We start from the raw sequence: 17,507 nt of genomic DNA, 5'->3' as shown, positions 1-17,507 counted from the left end.
TTTGTGCACAATGGGGGTAATTCAGAGTTGATCGCAGCAGGAACTTTGTTAGAAGTTGGGCAAAACCATGTGCACTGCAGGGGGGGGCAGATATAACATGTGCAGAGAGAGTTAGATTTGGGTGTGGTGTGTTCAATCTGCAATCTGAATTGCAATGTAAAAATAAAGTAGCCAGTATTTACCCTGCACAGAAACAAAATAACCCACCCAAATCTAACTTTTTGCTTTCCCCTTGTATTGGGGTTTTTAGATGTGTGGGCCATTCAATGTGAAAGTACTAGTGTACATGCACTCTAGCTCTTCTCCAACATTTAATTGGTGGATTGCCTGGCTATGCATTCTTTAAAGTAATTGAGAGAAAAAACAACAACAACATAGAAGACCAACAAAGCGTCAAACACAGATAGTAGTGAGAAGGGGATCAGTATGATTTACCTACAACCAAAATCCTGACAACTGACCGATGGTCAAAATACCGACAAGATCAAAATATAGACATTAAAATGTTTACAGTCAAAATACCGACATTAAAAATGTCAACACGAGGTTTAAAAAAAGAAAAAGAAAATTGGTGTGTATGTCGACACAGGACGACATGGACACCATATAAGTGTACCGCGTCCGCTCGCCGTGCTTCAGACACCGTGCCTCGCTGCGCTCGGCACACTATTATATTCCCACTCCACGTCCACTGAGATGGTAACGTACGAACAAATCGGTTTCAATTAAAAAATCATGAAAAAAAAAAGGATTTTGTGACCTGTCGACATTTTAAATGACAGTATTTTGACAGTGTCGACATTTTTAATGTGATAATGTTGGTATTATCTTAGACCGCAAAGCTATACCCCTTTGTACACTATTACCGTTGAGCCGCTAGACTACGTGCACGTGCTGCGCACATTGTACGCTATTTGTGTACAGAGTCCTGCACGTGGTACGCACTTGGCGTACGCACGCTGCGCTGAGTGTACGGAGTACTCACAGCGAGCGCTCACACAATGGATAACCTCTAAACCTTGTTAATGATACAATGTAATGATATGCTTATACTTTAAACCTTTGGCAGCAAAGTACTGCAACGATGTTATACCTTTAAACCTTAAATAGCGCTGGCGATACAAAGTATCCACAGTGCGTACACCTTAACAATGCTTATATACCTTAAACAGATAAATCTACTTTAAAACCCATGCAGGAAAGTGAAAACACAACACTGTTTGTAGTTTAAACCACAGGGTTCTAAGGCCTCCGTGGATTGATTCCAAAAAGGTAAAACAATACAGTTTATACACTACAGGCTAACAAGTAAATCTAAACAGAAATAATGGCTACAGAGAATGTACGTACGTGAGAATATTCGCAAGAGCAACCCGAATCCGGTCCTCCGCTGGTCATACAGATAGCGTTTAGAGTCTTCTGACCGGCCAGGCAACAATGGTCCTTTTTTACACAACATGCATACACAATACAATGGTCACTGTAATCTCATTGTTCATTGGACACAGAGATATGTCTCCACATTACAGAAAAGGTCATAGGTGGATTTGAAAAGGTGGGCGATGTCTTATCCAACTGCTCTTGTGGGTGGTATCCTCTGGATTCCTGCCGCATATGTAATTTACAGTAAATACAGTTAATGTTCATAATCTACTTTTGTACATAACTATACGCAGGAACAAGCAATCTTTCTCTAACTAACACCGGAATGTTACCCTTAAAATACCCTACAGCTGGATACTAGACATCACCTTCCAACCTTTATCTGACCCTTCCTATTATGCAAAGTGGAATCTCTCTGTCGCCGGAGCGATCTTACGCAACTTGCGGATATGTGCACGCACGGCGGACTGAGTGCACGAGCAGCGGGCATGTGGTTAGTACAAGGCATATGCATTATGATATTTTTCGACTTTGACAGTCCACCCTTTGGCAGTCAACAATAACTGCCACTATCTAAACATTAAACAGAAAAATATACACTACAATACCTATAAATGAATAGGTGGTAGGAGGAGAGGAGTAGGCGGGAAATGTATGACCTAGTGGGATAGTAAAAGCATGTATGTATGAAATCCATGTCTGAGGGGCATGTATCATCGTGCCGTACATGTTCTAGATAAGCTTCGAGGTATTGCGAAGTATACATTAAATCCTTCTTATCCCGTATTAAGGGTCTGTAAGTGGGCCAACAAACACTACCGAGCTCTTTTCGGCTTCTTGTTCCAACAAATGGGGTGCACTTTCAGTTGATGATACATGGAGGGGGAAAAACATGTGAGTGCTAATATGTGTATATATATATATCACCTGTCGACTATGTGTGTCACTACCTGAAGGTTGTAGAGATGAAGATAAGACACGTATCACAAATACATTCACATAACATTTTGTGCAATCGTCCTTGGGTGTTGATTGAAGTCTTGTCCGGATGGGTGTATCCTTGCTGTGGGTGGTAATCAAAGTCTTTCAAGTGTCCATAAAAAGTCTTTAAAAGTGTCTATCAAAGTCTGTAGAAATGTCCATCAAAGTCTGTAGTAATGTCCATCAAAGTATGTAGAAATGTCCATCAAAGTCTGTAGAAATGTCCATCAAAGTCTGTAGAAATGTCCATCAAAGTCTTCTTCCGAATGGATGTATTTTTGCTTGGGAGAAAAACAAAGGTGAAACGGGTGAAAGAAACGGACCGTGGAATCACGTCTTATCACAACATTGTCTCAATTGATGGGTCATAAATTAAATCAGTTTGTGTAACAATGCCCCCGCTCCTCAAACTCATCACTTTGGTACTGCGCTTGCACTGCATTAAAATCCGAATACATCTAAATATCAAACCAATCATTACGACGACTCCCAGGATACAAAGGAGAAACTTTCCTACACTCACAATAACATTTTGAGCCCATTCTCCTAAACCAGAGAACCAATTGCGTGGGTTCAACCATGAGACCCAGCCGGTCAGTTCATTACTCACAGCAGTAAGGGTAAGGTTATGTCTCCTTCGGAACTCCCATTTCAACTGCAAGATATCGTCCATCTTTTGATCTATGACCTCGGTTGGGTCATCAGTGCTGTTTGTAATATACGTGCAGCACTTCACACCATACTGAGTTGCTAGGGTGACACAGTACCCGCCTGTCACCGCTGTGATGTAATTGAGAACCATCCTGTGCTGGATCAGTTCCGTTTTGTAAGCTTGCAATTCCCTCCCAGTATACCTGAAGGTGTCATCATACATCTCGGTGATATTGTCTATCAGATTCGCTAGCGCATGAATATACCTAAAATTTATAATTCCTCTGGCGGTACGGGTGATATCTAACGCGAGTAGGAATTGAATCCCGGTGGATTCGTGGATCAAATCAGAGGCTGCTTGCTCTGTCCTATCTATAAGGTGTCTCTTAACGATGTGTTCATAATGAGTGTGAGTGTAAGGAGCTTGAGCATTGCGGTGAACGTCTTTCATCTTATTATGGGTTATGGTCATTACTTCTGGCAACACTCTTCCAATGTAACACAATCCCTCTGAGTTTGGGGCAAGCCACTTATACGCCTTCCTCCCGCATATGAAATATGCATCATCGGGGAGAACATATGGGACAGAATATGACATTACCATATTGCAAACCTTCCAAGTGAAAAATCCTACCCCTAACTCTCTCATCTGTTCAGTACACGTATCAGGCTGTATGATATGCGCACAGTACCCTGGAGATACTTCTCCAACCCGCATGGTCCTACTTCCTAGAGTATACCTGTACCGAAAATATCTTCCACCGTCGGCTATTTGGCGTATAAGTTCTGAGTCTACGGGCATTCTATCGGCTCTGTGTGAAAATGCCATGGTTTGGTTATTCCATGTCACTTCCCAATTTCCCGGCTTTCGGGGATTGGAAATGTTAAAACATACTAAGGACCTATCCACATGATATTGGTGGAGCTTCAAACTAGGAGGCCTAGAAATATTAAATTTCTTGTCCACCGGTCTCCCACCCCTTAATTCAAGTACCTCATCTATTGTTAAAGGGTACGGTACTAGTCCTGACTTGCTCTGACCTTGAGGTACTTGTGAGCACACCCAGCATTCTGTTTGGTTTAAAACCTTACCCACTAATGAGTGATAGTCACTCAATGGATGACGGTCCATGTTGATATTAAGGCTGGACTGACATCTCTGGATGCACCCGTCCTCAACTACGTTTTCACAATTTCTACAGATACAATTTTCTTCAGCCAATAACCCTTCACAGTGTCTCCTAGTTTCTTGACTACCAGATCGTTTTCTGATACTCGCCTTTGCTCGGTGAATGTGTTGCTCTTGGAATTCTACAAATCCGTCCTTGCCATCAGAACCCATTCCAGATCCTTTCTCGACCTCTCTGGTACTCTCACCGAAACAGACTGCTCTGGTCAACAACAGGGTCAACAGGAAAACCCGGAATGCAGTCTCTTGGGGTAAGTCCATCTTGTTAAGGGAAGAGGAAAAGAATGAGAAGGGGGGAGGAAAGGAGGGTGATGGGAGGTGGAGAAAATAATAAAAGGGAAAAAGAAAAACTGGTGCGACAACCGCCTCTGGTCTTATTGTTCTCAGTGCTCAGGTGCCGTCTCAACCTTCCCGGAACAGACACTCCAGTGATATGATTTCCTCTACCGAGTCAGCGACCTTTCTGTAGGGAACATAAATCTTGCATTACCATGTGTTTAACTGTTGTGTATTATTGGTTGTGTGAAGTAAACCATCCGTGAAAAATGAAAAGGAGAGAGAATAATAAAAAGAAAAAATTGTCAGATTTCCGTTCACCATCAGGCTGTCACACCAACATGTCTATCGGTATCTCTGCACAGTCTCCCTCCACCAGTATTTCCACTCTCCACCCTCTGTGCATGGCCAGGCACAATGATGCTGGCGAGATATACCGGGGTTGGGCAGACCTCTGAAAAGACAGAGTAGACATGTGACGTTTGAGCTGTAGTTCTGTCGGTGAACGTCAGAGATGAAAAGGAAACTTTAAAGATAAATCACAGAGTTTACCTGGCCGCTCCTGTATCTACAAGGAATGATCTACCAACTACATCAACTGTAACCTCGGGTTCATTTCCAAGGCTAGCAATCAACTTCACTGGCTGCAAACTACAGGTGTGGCCTAACCCCTATTGTATGTTGTGACCCTCCCGCAGTGCGGTGGCAGCTACAATATGTGAGGGGGGTAGCTGAGAATTTCCAGAGGTTTGCCAGTTCCTCTTAGGTGGGTACCTCCTGGTTTCCCCTGCATGTGGCTCATAACTCCTCCTATGCGGTCCCTGATCCCAATTACGTGCGTCATGCTGTGTGTCATGTTCTGGTCTAGGGGGTCGATATACCTTATGTGGGTCTTTAAAATTACAGTTCCGTGCGTAATGTCCTTCCCTCTGACATTTATAACATGTTACCACATACGACTTACCATCAGGGGTCTGGGGTTTAGGCTGATGTGGCTTCGTTGTCAGGGCTTTTATACTTACTGTCATCAGCTTATCCCCCTGTGACTCCCTGTGCCTAATGATGTTCCGATCATGCTCAATAGCGGACTCTCTTAAAGCAGCCACCGAGATACCTCTCCAACTTGGTTGAGTGGTTTGTACCCTTGTTCTCAACGTTTCCTTTAAGCCGTCCATTAATACGGACACCGCTACCTCCCTATGATGCACATTTTCCTTAATGTCCGCGACCCCAGTGTATCTAGCCATTTCCTGCAGTGCTCAATGGAAATAGTCAGAAGCCGTTTCACCTTCTTTTTGTCTAATGGAGAAGATTTTATTCCACTTGACAACAGTTGGGAAATATACTCCTAACTGCAGATTGATCTGTTTTACGTTCTCCTGATTGTATTCATCAGTGAGAGGTACCTCTGCATCTAATTTACAGTCAGCAATGAATTTCACAGGGTCAATATTAGAGGGCAAACATGCCCGTAGCACTGTCCGCCAATCTTTGTTATTGGGTTCGGTGGCGTTACCTAGTTCTCTAATAAACCTCTGACATGCGGCTAGATCTTTCCTGGGATCAGGAAATTCAGACATAATTGTCCTCAATTCTGTCCGGGACCAGGGGCAATGCATAGCAATGTTCCTGATGGGAGTGATTCCCAGAGCGTCAGTCTTCCCATTGGGGACTGCGATCACCCTGACAGGATTCAGTTCAATTACATCATTCTGGGTTGCTTCTACAATGTGAGGTGCAATTGTCTCTGCATAATGTACTGTACCGTACTTACCTGTGGACACGACCTCACCTGTCCCTCCGCTAGGGGCCTTTGCTACTGCTCTTACTGGTTGGGCCGTGCCCACTTGGGTGTCTTGTATGGTGGCTGCTAGAGAGAGTGCCGATATCGTGGTGGGCTCATCTTCTTGGTCGCAGTCCTAAGGGAAGTTTAAGATGGGATACAACTTGCACGGGTTAGTATTAATACATTTATTAAGTTCACTCTTATCATATATTAGTATGCCATTCTCTGTAGCCACTTTCTCTCCTGTAATGTACGGTGGTGGTGGTGCAGTTGCTATCAGTTTCCTGCTAGGGTTGGAACCAGCCGCTTGAGCTAATCCCCTTTGCATATCACCCTCCTGTTGCCATAAATGTAAACAATCATAATGTCTAATCCTTTGTTTTCTAGATTTTATTAGACATATCCTTCTCCTTAAATTTTGCAACACCTCAGGACTAAAACTGCCTACCCTAGGGAACGGTTCCCTATCTTCTGCAGTCATACGTTCCCATTCATTGCATAAGACCTCTGCGTGTGATCCATATTTCTCACACATTATGTACCTCGCCGACCCTTTGGGCCGCGGAATATCAACCTGAACCCTGGTTGATCGTCCCTTACTTGAGCAACTGGCCCCCATTCTTTGCAGGTATTGCCTTCTCAGCTAATCCCTACAAAAACCAAATTACTCAGAGGTAAGGCGACGGTGAAAGTTCTCAGAGCGCTCTCACCCACTCACGCCCACGTTGGCCAATACACCTACACACTGTCCTCAGCGCTGGTCATACCCAACCTAGGGCCCTACGTAACTTCTATTTACTGAGAGTGTGTGGGAGTGACTTACCCTTCCCAGTAAATATCAGTCCAGCGAAACTCCCTTAAAATAAAAAACAGTTACACAAATCACGTTGCGTGTACAAATAGCGTCTATGATCCCGCGATTTTACGCAAATGGCGTAATGGGTATCAAGTTGAACTAACTGTTGCACACACTAACGCGCGGTACAATCGCACGGCATATAAGTAACTGTTACTTATCTGCTATACGAACAATGGAATCGTTTTTCAGGCTGCGAAACCTCAGCCGGAGCGTATCTGAACGGGCCTATACGGGTACTACGCAAACCCCCGGGGCTGCGCTCTCACCGCTGACCTTTTTCAGGCCACGGTATTCAGAGCTTCGCTTGACTTAGTCAGCGGATTTCTGACTTCGCTGACCTCTTGGTCTGCTGGTATACTAATTGCTCCTTTATACCTTAAACAATGTTAACGTGAGAAAGCCACTCCCACGCCACCAAGTGTCCACTCATCTGATGGTGGTCTCCTACGGGATCCCGAATTCTGGGTTCACAAAACCTTTATTTGCACACTCACGCTCGTTCACTCATATACACTTTGATTTTTTTTCTGTACAGAAAATTAACTTTCATTCAGATAAAACAGCCTAGTCCCAGAGGTGACACAGTAAGAGAAGGTTCTTTTAAACTAAATATTGGAAACTGAACAAATTTGTGCTATTATCGCGTGGCTACCGTATCGCCTAAACTGAAACAATGCTATTGTGTGATTTGTATTTAGTGGGCGTACCTGTACGCACGTTGCATAAACACGCCACGTGTGTACGCCTTTACGTTGCGTACGCAGTCCCGAACGCTGTCCGAGACCCGTGTACAAAGGCCGTACGTCCGCATTACTACAAATCCCACACTTCTATAAATGTAAGCGATATTTAACTATAATCACTTACTTAACACACACACAGTTTCTACTGTATCAACCTTTACAACTAGGCCAGGCTGCGTGTGCGTCTTACACTTACTCCCTTAAATATTAACTCTTATATGTTAACTAAATAGCAACAAATTTTCCAGTATAGATCAAAATAAATCTAGTAATCAGTGATTATGGCAACGGTGTGAGCAGATATGCAAAGTACAAAATACAGGTGTGTGCGTGTGATGCGTGCGCATTTGGCGCCAAAACAGAAATTTACAGATTTTAAAAAGAAAAAATAGCTTTTGCGTTCTTACCTGACGGATCCCTCCAGCATCCCTTCAAACCATGCAGGGCAGACGCTTATCTAATCAGCACTAGTGTATCCATCAACCAAGAGAAGGCTACAGGGGATACTCTGCCCTTTGCTGATAGATAAAGTCTGCGAAAACTCTGCTAGGCTGCGGGTATGAGAAGGAACCGGACGAGCTCCCAATTGATAATGGTATTATCTTAGACCGCAAAGCTATACCCCTTTGTACACTATTACCGTTGAGCCGCTATGGCCGCTAGACTACGTGCACGTGCTGCGCACATTGTACGCTATTTGCATACAGAGTCCTGCACGTGGTACGCACTTGGCGTACGCACGCTGCGCTGAGTGTACGGAGTACTCACAGCGAGCGCTCACACAATGGATAACCTCTAAACCTTGTTAATGATACAATGTAATGATATGCTTATACTTTAAACCTTTGGCAGCAAAGTACTGCAACGATGTTATACCTTTAAACCTTAAATAGCGCTGGCGATACAAAGTATCCGCAGTGCGTACACCTTAACAATGCCTATATACCTTAAACAGATAAATCTACTTTAAAACCCATGCAGGAAAGTGAAAACACAACACTGTTTGTAGTTTAAACCACAGGGTTCTAAGGCTTCCGTGGATTGATTCCAAAAAGGTAAAACAATACAGTTTATACACTACAGGCTAACAAGTAAATCTAAACAGAAATAATGGCTACAGAGAATGTACGTACGTGAGAATATTCGCAAGCGCAACCTGAATCCGGTCCTCCGCTGGTCATACAGATAGCGTTTAGAGTCTTCTGACCGGCCAGGCAACAATGGTCCTTTTATACACAACATGCATACACAATACAATGGTCACTGTAATCTCATTGTTCATTGGACACAGAGATATGTCTCCACATTACAGAAAAGGTCATAGGTGGATTTGAAAAGGTGGGCGATGTCTTATCCAACTGCTCTTGTGGGTGGTATCCTCTGGATTCCCGCCGCATATGTAATTTACAGTAAATACAGTTAATGTTCATAATCTACTTTTGTACATAACTATACGCAGGAACAAGCGATCTTTCTCTAACTAACACCGGAATGTTACCCTCAAAATACCCTACAGCTGGATACTAGACATCACCTTCCAACCTTTATCTGACCCTTCCTATCATGCAAAGAGGAATCTCTCTGTCCAGGAACTTTTTAAACTAATAATACTCGCTGACATGGTCTAGGGGAACTATATCTAAAATATACGCTATATGGGTTAAATATGCAATGTTCTAATAACACGCTACACGCTCACAAACTCCGCCGTAAATACCCATATCATGCGCATGATCGCCGGAGCGATCTTACGCAACTTGCGGATATGTGCACGCACGGCGGACTGAGTGCACGAGCAGCGGGCATGTGCATGGGGTTAGTACAAGGCATATGCATTATGATATTTTTCGACTTTGACAAATGTCTGTATTTTGACCTTGTCTGTATTTTGACCATCGGTCAAAGGTTGTCGGTATTTTGACCGTCTGGATTTTTATTGTAAGTAAATTGACAGCATCCCGTGAGAAGTCATCACTGTTCACTTCTTCTGTGCTCCAGGGAGATCCCAAGCCTTTGGGGGATGTGAATAGTGACAGAACCTCCTACTCATAACAAGTGCATACTGGAACTTATAAATGTGACTATCACCTATTTAGCAATGCTACTGTTTAACAGGCATACATCAGAACTTCTGGAATACTGAATGGCAACAGGAAATAGTTTGTTAGTTGCTAGCTATTACACGCCGGTCACTTATATTCACTCCTTTTCTACGGTTGGGAACAGTGAAACCACGGAATTCCATGAATCGTGACTTTATATCTAAGTACGCATTAGTTCTGTTAGTTCTGTACCAGTTTATTGCTCACATTAAAACAAAGAAGCACTACATAGGATAGGTGTTCCATAGCAACACAGTTCCCAGCAGATCCACAGCATAGGAGATCTGCAGGCCACTTGGATGCACAATTGCCTTAGAGTATTACACAAAATCCACCATAGGATAATACTGTTATTACTGTTAGACACTTAACTCTAGGACAAAAAAAAAAAATCTAGCAAAATTTTTTAGCAATGTCAAAAAGGATAAACAAAGCAAGGCTTGTGTCTCTTTTGGATAAATGTATCTGCAATCATTTAAAAAAAAATTGTTTCCCTTTATTTGTTTTCAGGGCATTGGCATTATCTTGTGGGATGATTGAGTAGCTACTGTAGGTATAATACTGGATGCCTAAACGATAATGGTCCTCAAATATTCAAATGTCGTTTTTGTATATTAAGATTTAACTAATTATTTTCAGCCATTATTTTGTAAACTTACATAATCTGACATTGATCCCTGAAGCAGGTGTCCTGAAATTTGAGTAGACGCAACCAACTCCATGGCTAGTCTTGAATATCTGCAAGTCCTCTAGTTTGTATTGTATGACACTTCGGTAGGACTTGTCGGATTATTGGCAAAGTAGGAATGATGAAGGCCTTGCATGATTTCCAATTTTATGTTAATAATACACCCTTGTCAAAGCTGAATATCTGAAAAGCAGGTTTGGCATTCAGTTTTAAGGCTTTCAGATCCTCTGGTATACCCGGGTTAGGGGTGTAATGCTTAGCACCAGTTATATCTCAAATAATGTGCATTACTTTCCATAGCAGAGAAATAATGTAATAAGGGAGATACTGGAGTACTTTCTGGGGATCAATGGCAACAAGAAAAGTACAAGGTACGCAGTGCATTTTCCCGCACTGACAATACTAGAAAAATAAAGTAAGGAGGTATGATGGAAAGGACACATATGTATATTTAGTTACTTGCAGAAATCTGCCCTATTGGCGTTAAATATGGAGAATGTTACGGTCTGAAAATATCACAGGAAACGGTGAATAATGTAAAAAAGGCTGTTAATAAAAATACAAAAGATACAAAATAATAAGACACGTATTATGGAGGATGGGTGGGAAGTCAACATGAAGTCCACGACATATGGAGGATGGGCGGGAAGCCAGCATGTAAGCTTCGGTCTTTGACGACAATTTGATTCTTCTTCATCACACAGTGTGGGAGCAGGAAATGTTACATTTCTTTAAAGCCTCCAAGAAAATCTGTTCATCTTCTAGGAAGTCCTTGTCCTGTTTCAGAAAACAATTATAATAAAAAGAATTACACTGGTCACTTAGTCAAGCAATTAATACATTTTACCCAATCATCTTCCCATTTCATATCTGATCTGTAATATTAAACCTTTCTTGTTAAGTTCATTCTTCTCTTTGTTAGGTAGTAAACTAGAGCTATTTAGTCTTCTAAGAATAGCTGCAAATTTTCCCAAACACCCTTGTATATTAGCTCACAGCTGCACATTTCGCACTTGTGGCAGGCGGGTGCAATTAATCACCCCCCTCTTCCCAAAATCAGGCAGCGAGAGAGAGAGAGAGGAGTGACTGCTTCTGCTCCAAGTGCCGCGGTCTTATTTTAAAATAAGTTTTACTTTCTTGGGGCATGAAATCATTTGTGCAATACAGTAAAGTAATTTTAACTGAGCCTAAATATCAGACAACGGCAAAGCAGTCACAACTTAATAAATCTGCTCATAGCCTGTACAGAGGAACACTATAACTCTATGCCAAGCAAAAAAATACCCAGGTAGGCATATTAAACAAAGCACTTTTTAAGAGCACCTTTATACTAAACAATTATTATTAAAAGCCAAATATGAAACAATGTAATGTATGTACATCAAATTGGGGTACAGTAAAGAGCGATACCTGTTGTGCAGAGATTTTGAGTAGGGCTAGCTTGGCGTGGAAATCAGACGTCTGAGGACCTCTGCTCTGCTGGCTTTCTGGGTTGGCAAGTGTTGCATTGGGTACAGCAAGGGACACACCTGAAATGGGGTTTATTTCATGTCAATAATGGCAAAAATTGTGAACCAAAAATGCAGTGTGCACAGAAGCAATTATACACTGGGAAGCCCCACCCCCACACTATATTAGTGTACAAGGTATTTTTTTTTAAAACAAATACCTATTAGATGCAGGAGGTTCTACTGAGAAAGGAAGTAAAAGGTAAAAAGGGAGTAAAGGTGTGTACACACAGTGAGAGCCTTGCCATGCCCAATTTTGACTATGCGATTTCTCTTGAACTCCCCCAGAGCCCAGATAGCACAGATTTTGACTGCTTGTACTTTAGATTTTGCCTATGTACGATTTTGACCAAGTGCTAATTTTGACTATACGTTGTACTGGATAGTACACTAGATAGTCAAGATTGACTTGCCTGCACAGTGCGCATCTGGAACTAATCGGTATCGCAAGCTGCCTAACACCTTGAGATATGCACTAACATTCCTTAACATTTTGGCAATAGTAAAAATCTTACAGATTTATCTCACCGTGTGTACACACCTTCAGAAAAAAATATGATTTCATCACTCACAAGTGACATATAAATATATATTTAACAAGTATTGTTTATAACATAGCATTACCAAATACAGCTATTTCTCCAGGTATGCCGGGTGAGGGGTAATTGGGGGGGGGGGGGGGGGGGGTAGGGTGTGGTTTGTTATATACGCTGTGGAGATACTGACCAGTCTGCATAGCTTTGGCAATTGCTTGTTCCTTGTTGGTTTTCCGTAGACTGATTTATATCTGGCCTGATTTGCTTTTAGATGTTGGGAGATAGAGGTGCGGGTCTTATTCCTCCCTTTAAGGCTGGGTCTATATTTTTCTCAAAGTCCGTCACTATTCTCCTTTTGTTAGGCTTGGGCCTGGATGGCGCCTTCAGGTACCTGCTTCTCTAGCATTATTTCAGTTGGGGGTTTTACAATGTGTCATTTTCTCTATTGGATGTGTTCCTGTTTGTCTGCTTTACATTTTCTGTGACATTATTCCCACTGTCTATTTCTCCATGAATCTTCTTTCTGATTGGTTGATATCAATGTCCATGTCTGGGTGGTTCCATATCTGCTCCATCTACTGTATTTTAGTTTTAATAAGCTATGTACCAATATTTCTATTATTACGCCTTGGTCTTGTCTCCCTGATATACTGTCTACTGTGAACGGAACCTTAAAAAAAATCTAAATAAACAGGATTTTAACCCTCCCCCCCTCCCCCATCCCAAAAAACAACAACAACAACAACAACAACCAAACACAGCAATATTTCTTAGCCTTTGTAAAATATTAAAAAAGGAAAAAGTATATTGTTAAAAATAGACTATAGAATATTAAAATATAAGGCCCATTACACCAGTATACAAATTAGTAAAATTATCTACTATTCATAAATATGCAATGGCCTCTTTGTATACTTACTCATTAATATAAATATCTAAACAGCCAATCATGTGTCAGCATCTCCATGTATAAAAGTATGCTGACATGGTCAAGAGGTTCAGTTGTAGTTTCACACCAAACACCACAATAGGAAGAAATATGATTTAAGTGACTTTGATTGCTGGTGTCAGATGGGATTTTCATGCGCAACAGTATCAAGAGTTTACAGAGAATGGTGTGTAAAAAACAAAATGAAATAAACATCCACTGAGTGACAGTTGTGTACAAAACTACCTTGTTTATGAGAGATATCAGAAAAGAATGACCAAACTGGTTCAAACTAAGGCAACAGCAAAATGCGTTACAACAGTGGAATGGAAAAAGGGCAAATCTGAAAGCACTCCTAACAGATAAGAAAAATAAAATGACACTGTAGTGAGCACAGGTTCATCAAAACTGGACACTTGACGATTATAAATACGTCTGAAGAATATCAATTTGTGCAGTGATTTGCAGATGGTAGGTTCAGAATGTGGCATGAATCCATGTTCCATTCTGATTCTGGGGGATGGACCTGCTCGGGTCCATCCCCTATTCCCTCCTTCCCTTTGGTTTTAGAGACCTATAACAGTCTAACTCCAGAATCATAATAGCCCAACTTAGACCTTGGAGACACCGTTTCCGCAGAAAGAAAGGTTTAGCCCAAAGAACAGCCCTATCTATATTCTTCATGAAAGATTAAATATGGAGGACTACAATACAAGAAGCCCTTATGTCTGAAAGTCTATGAGCTGCACTGACAAGTTGAGAATGGCGGTTCTACCAGCATCACCTATATTTACCTTCTTTAAGATTCACTGGATCATTGTCAATGGAGGAAACAGGTAAATAAAATAAAAATCCAAGGGACCAACATTGGGTCTACCAACCATAACTGGTCATTGAGCAGCTCCACTTTGTGATTTAAGAGAGATACCATCAAGTCGAAATGTGACTGACTCAATCTTTTCACAAACCGTTTGAAAACATAAGGGTAAATAAAGGACTATTCCCTTTGTTGTATGGCATGCCTGCTGAGAAAATATCCAAGTTTTCCACCCCTGGAATGAGCATTTAAACTCTACCCACAACAATATTTTGCTTGTATTGCTCATGGCAAAAAAACTCTTGGTGCTTCAAGATGGCTGAGTGTAGGTCACTCCCTTTATGGCAGTCCCTTATAGAAGAGAACAACCTCTTACTACAGTATCGAACACATACTTTGTCTTAGGTTTAGCATAAATATGGGGAGTTTGCCTCCAAAGCCCCTGAAAGCTGCACTGAATGGTGACGGCCCCAGTCCAGCTGCTTGAATTCCCAGCAGAAACCTCTGTTGATGTTGTCGTCCTTCAGTAACCAGAGGAGCAGCTGATGCACCTTTGGAGCCTGCTTATTCCATTTCAAAATAAATTTGATCTGGGAGTTCCAAGAGTTGAACCATATAAATTGCATGGATTCAAAGATCAAGACCACCTTTCCGAATATGAACAGATTTCAGTATGCGAGCTAAGAGATTTAACCAGTCCCTGTCATGTTACTTTGGATTTCTTTTTCAGTAGGGCCCTGCACATTCAGACTCAGCCACACACAGATATTCGTGTTGCATTTTAAATGAATCAGTGCAGTCTCGTGAAGTGGTTTTATCCCATTGTGTTGCAAATTCAAGTGAAAAAGACACAAAAAGCCTCTATGCATGGCGCATTGAGACTAGGTGTATGAGGGCACAACTGTACCACTAGAATCTTTTTTCGAATGTGGGTCAATCCTCTCAAAAGAAGTCATTCCCATTGCTTGGTTATCATTTCTCTAGGGACAGTCAGGATGGAATTTCTCTATTTGAAACATGATTTTTTGATATTACAGAAGATCTTCATCATAAAAAAAACAGTGAATTCTGCCACATTCTCAGACTCAAAACCAATTCTGATTCGGATACCTTTGTCATTTCAACATGTGTAGTGACTTCCTAAAAAACATACATAAGGGGGGCATGACTTGACTGGCTAGCTGTCCTACTTAAAGTGCCTTACTGGCCACTTTTGGATCTGCCCGCACCACTCCTGCCCACCTGGCGGACTTCAAAGGTGATCCGCGGGCTGAGCGCTCCAGGGCCTACTCCTCCTTCAAAAGTTGCAGCCTCGATTTTGGAGCCCCGGCAGTGGGTCATGTGACACCGCCGCTGTGCATACCAGCTCATGGGGTCCTGCTGGCCTGCCAGAGCTGCCTAACCATCTGTTGGGGTACCATACACCGAGAATTGCAGGGGGCTGCCATTTAGGAACCTACACTAAAAGACCCAGTGTGCCTCAATAATACCAACCCTGCTGTCAGCTGCAACATACTCCATGGCTTCTAGGCTTCCAGATTCCTTTATTCTTCAGGTTGGCTGAGTGGCCTCCATTTACACCCACCTGTCGGGTTAATATTTGGCTTTCCTATCCACTCTATGCAGTCTCTGTAATCACCTCTGCCCTCATCCATGCGATCTCTGCAACTCCTGTCTGCCTGATATAGAACCTGTTGCATCCACGCCACTGGTGTTCCTAACACTGCCAGCTGTCTCCTCCTTTCCGACAATCTGCCATACCTGGCAAAAGAGGTAAACTTTCTGTCATTGCTCCTCCTATAAAATACTGTGGTTTCATCCTCCAAGGCTGCATCTTCACCTAGGTCTGATCCTGGATCCGACCCCCCTACTGATGCACAGTGTCCGTACAGTATACCAGATGATACAGGCATTTCTAGCGGATCTCACCTCTGACTTCCAAGCTTCTGTCAGACAACTCTAGTGATGTAGCGAGTATTGGTGATTCTTCTGACCATTTGGAGAATAAAATGCAGCAATTAGTTTCCTCTTACAATGAAAGCATATAACATATGAAAATGTATCACAAGGAAGCGCATATATATATTAAGTTTGATTAAAAATTATGTTTTTTATTTAATTATCAATTTTCTTAATAATGCACAGCATAATATATAAAACTTTAAAACACACCAAATACTGCAGTACTAAAGTCCAGTAAACTGTAACGTTATTAGTATTACCGTCCAAGTAACCGTATACCGCTGGAGCTCCAATAAGGATATTCTTTAAGCACACATAGTGCTATTTATGTAACTCCCCGGTGAAGGACTGGTTAATTTGTAATAAAATACGTTGTTACTTTGTATCCATAAGCCAGAGGAATAAACTTTGTAGGAACTACAAGCGTTCACAGTGTGCCTCTGTGAGATTCTAAGCTATGCAGCAAGGTCAGAGATTGCACCTTCATTGGCAGATTGGCTAGGTCAGAGGTTCTCAAACGCGGTCCTCAAGGCACCCCAACGGTCCAGGTTTTAGGTATAACCATGGCTCAGCACAGATCATTAAATCAAATTGAATGAGGTGCTAATTAAGTCACCTGTGCCCAAGCATGTATAAACTTAAAAGCTGGACCGTTTGGGTGCCTTGAGGACCACGTTTGAGAACTCTGGGCTAGGTAGAGAATGACAGTCACCCCATTGAATATCAGAAAAGTTAGCCATCACCACCACTAGCCTTATAAATAGCTTCTGTGTTGATGTTCAAGGACACAAACTTGTTTCTCCTGCTGTTTATGACACAGTTCGAAAGGGGAGATTCAATCAAGTGCAAGTCACATTGGATATCATCTTAAAGCAGTTAAACTGCCAAAACCAATAAAATTATTGGTCCCTGGAATAGTATCTTACTATACCTCACTTCTGCTCATACCTATGGTATTTTCTATGCAGAGAACACACTATAGTTGGAGAATACAATGGGGTAAATTTACTAAGGTGGGAGTTTTTTTAGAACTAGTGATGTTGCCCATAGCAACCAATCAGATTCTACTTAACATTTATCAAGCTGCTTCTAGAAGAT

The 17,507-nt window shown here is 42.0% G+C and overlaps 1 protein-coding gene across 2 annotated transcripts in view; it reads right to left on the bottom strand.

Moving 5' to 3' along the window:
* Positions 1-11,190: 11,190 nt before the first annotated feature.
* The window catches only part of LOC135057860 (fas-binding factor 1 homolog), a 156,602-nt gene continuing 150,285 nt past the window's right edge, over positions 11,191-17,507 (bottom strand). Inside the window, exons 6-8 of one of the 2 annotated variants that reach the window (XM_063963587.1) lie at positions 16,377-16,436; positions 12,069-12,187; positions 11,191-11,435 (exon numbers count right to left, since the gene is read on the bottom strand). In XM_063963587.1, the coding sequence (XP_063819657.1) occupies positions 11,355-11,435; positions 12,069-12,187; positions 16,377-16,436 (260 nt within the window). In that variant the 3' untranslated portion in view covers positions 11,191-11,354. The remainder of the gene's footprint in view (positions 11,436-12,068; positions 12,188-16,376; positions 16,437-17,507) is intronic. The other variant, XM_063963589.1, reaches the window with a different exon arrangement.

This window comes from Pseudophryne corroboree, chromosome 3 (genome assembly GCF_028390025.1).
Source record: "Pseudophryne corroboree isolate aPseCor3 chromosome 3, aPseCor3.hap2, whole genome shotgun sequence".
In the NCBI taxonomy this organism is placed as follows: Eukaryota; Metazoa; Chordata; class Amphibia; order Anura; family Myobatrachidae; genus Pseudophryne; species Pseudophryne corroboree.
This window is presented reverse-complemented; position numbering and strand designations above follow the sequence as displayed.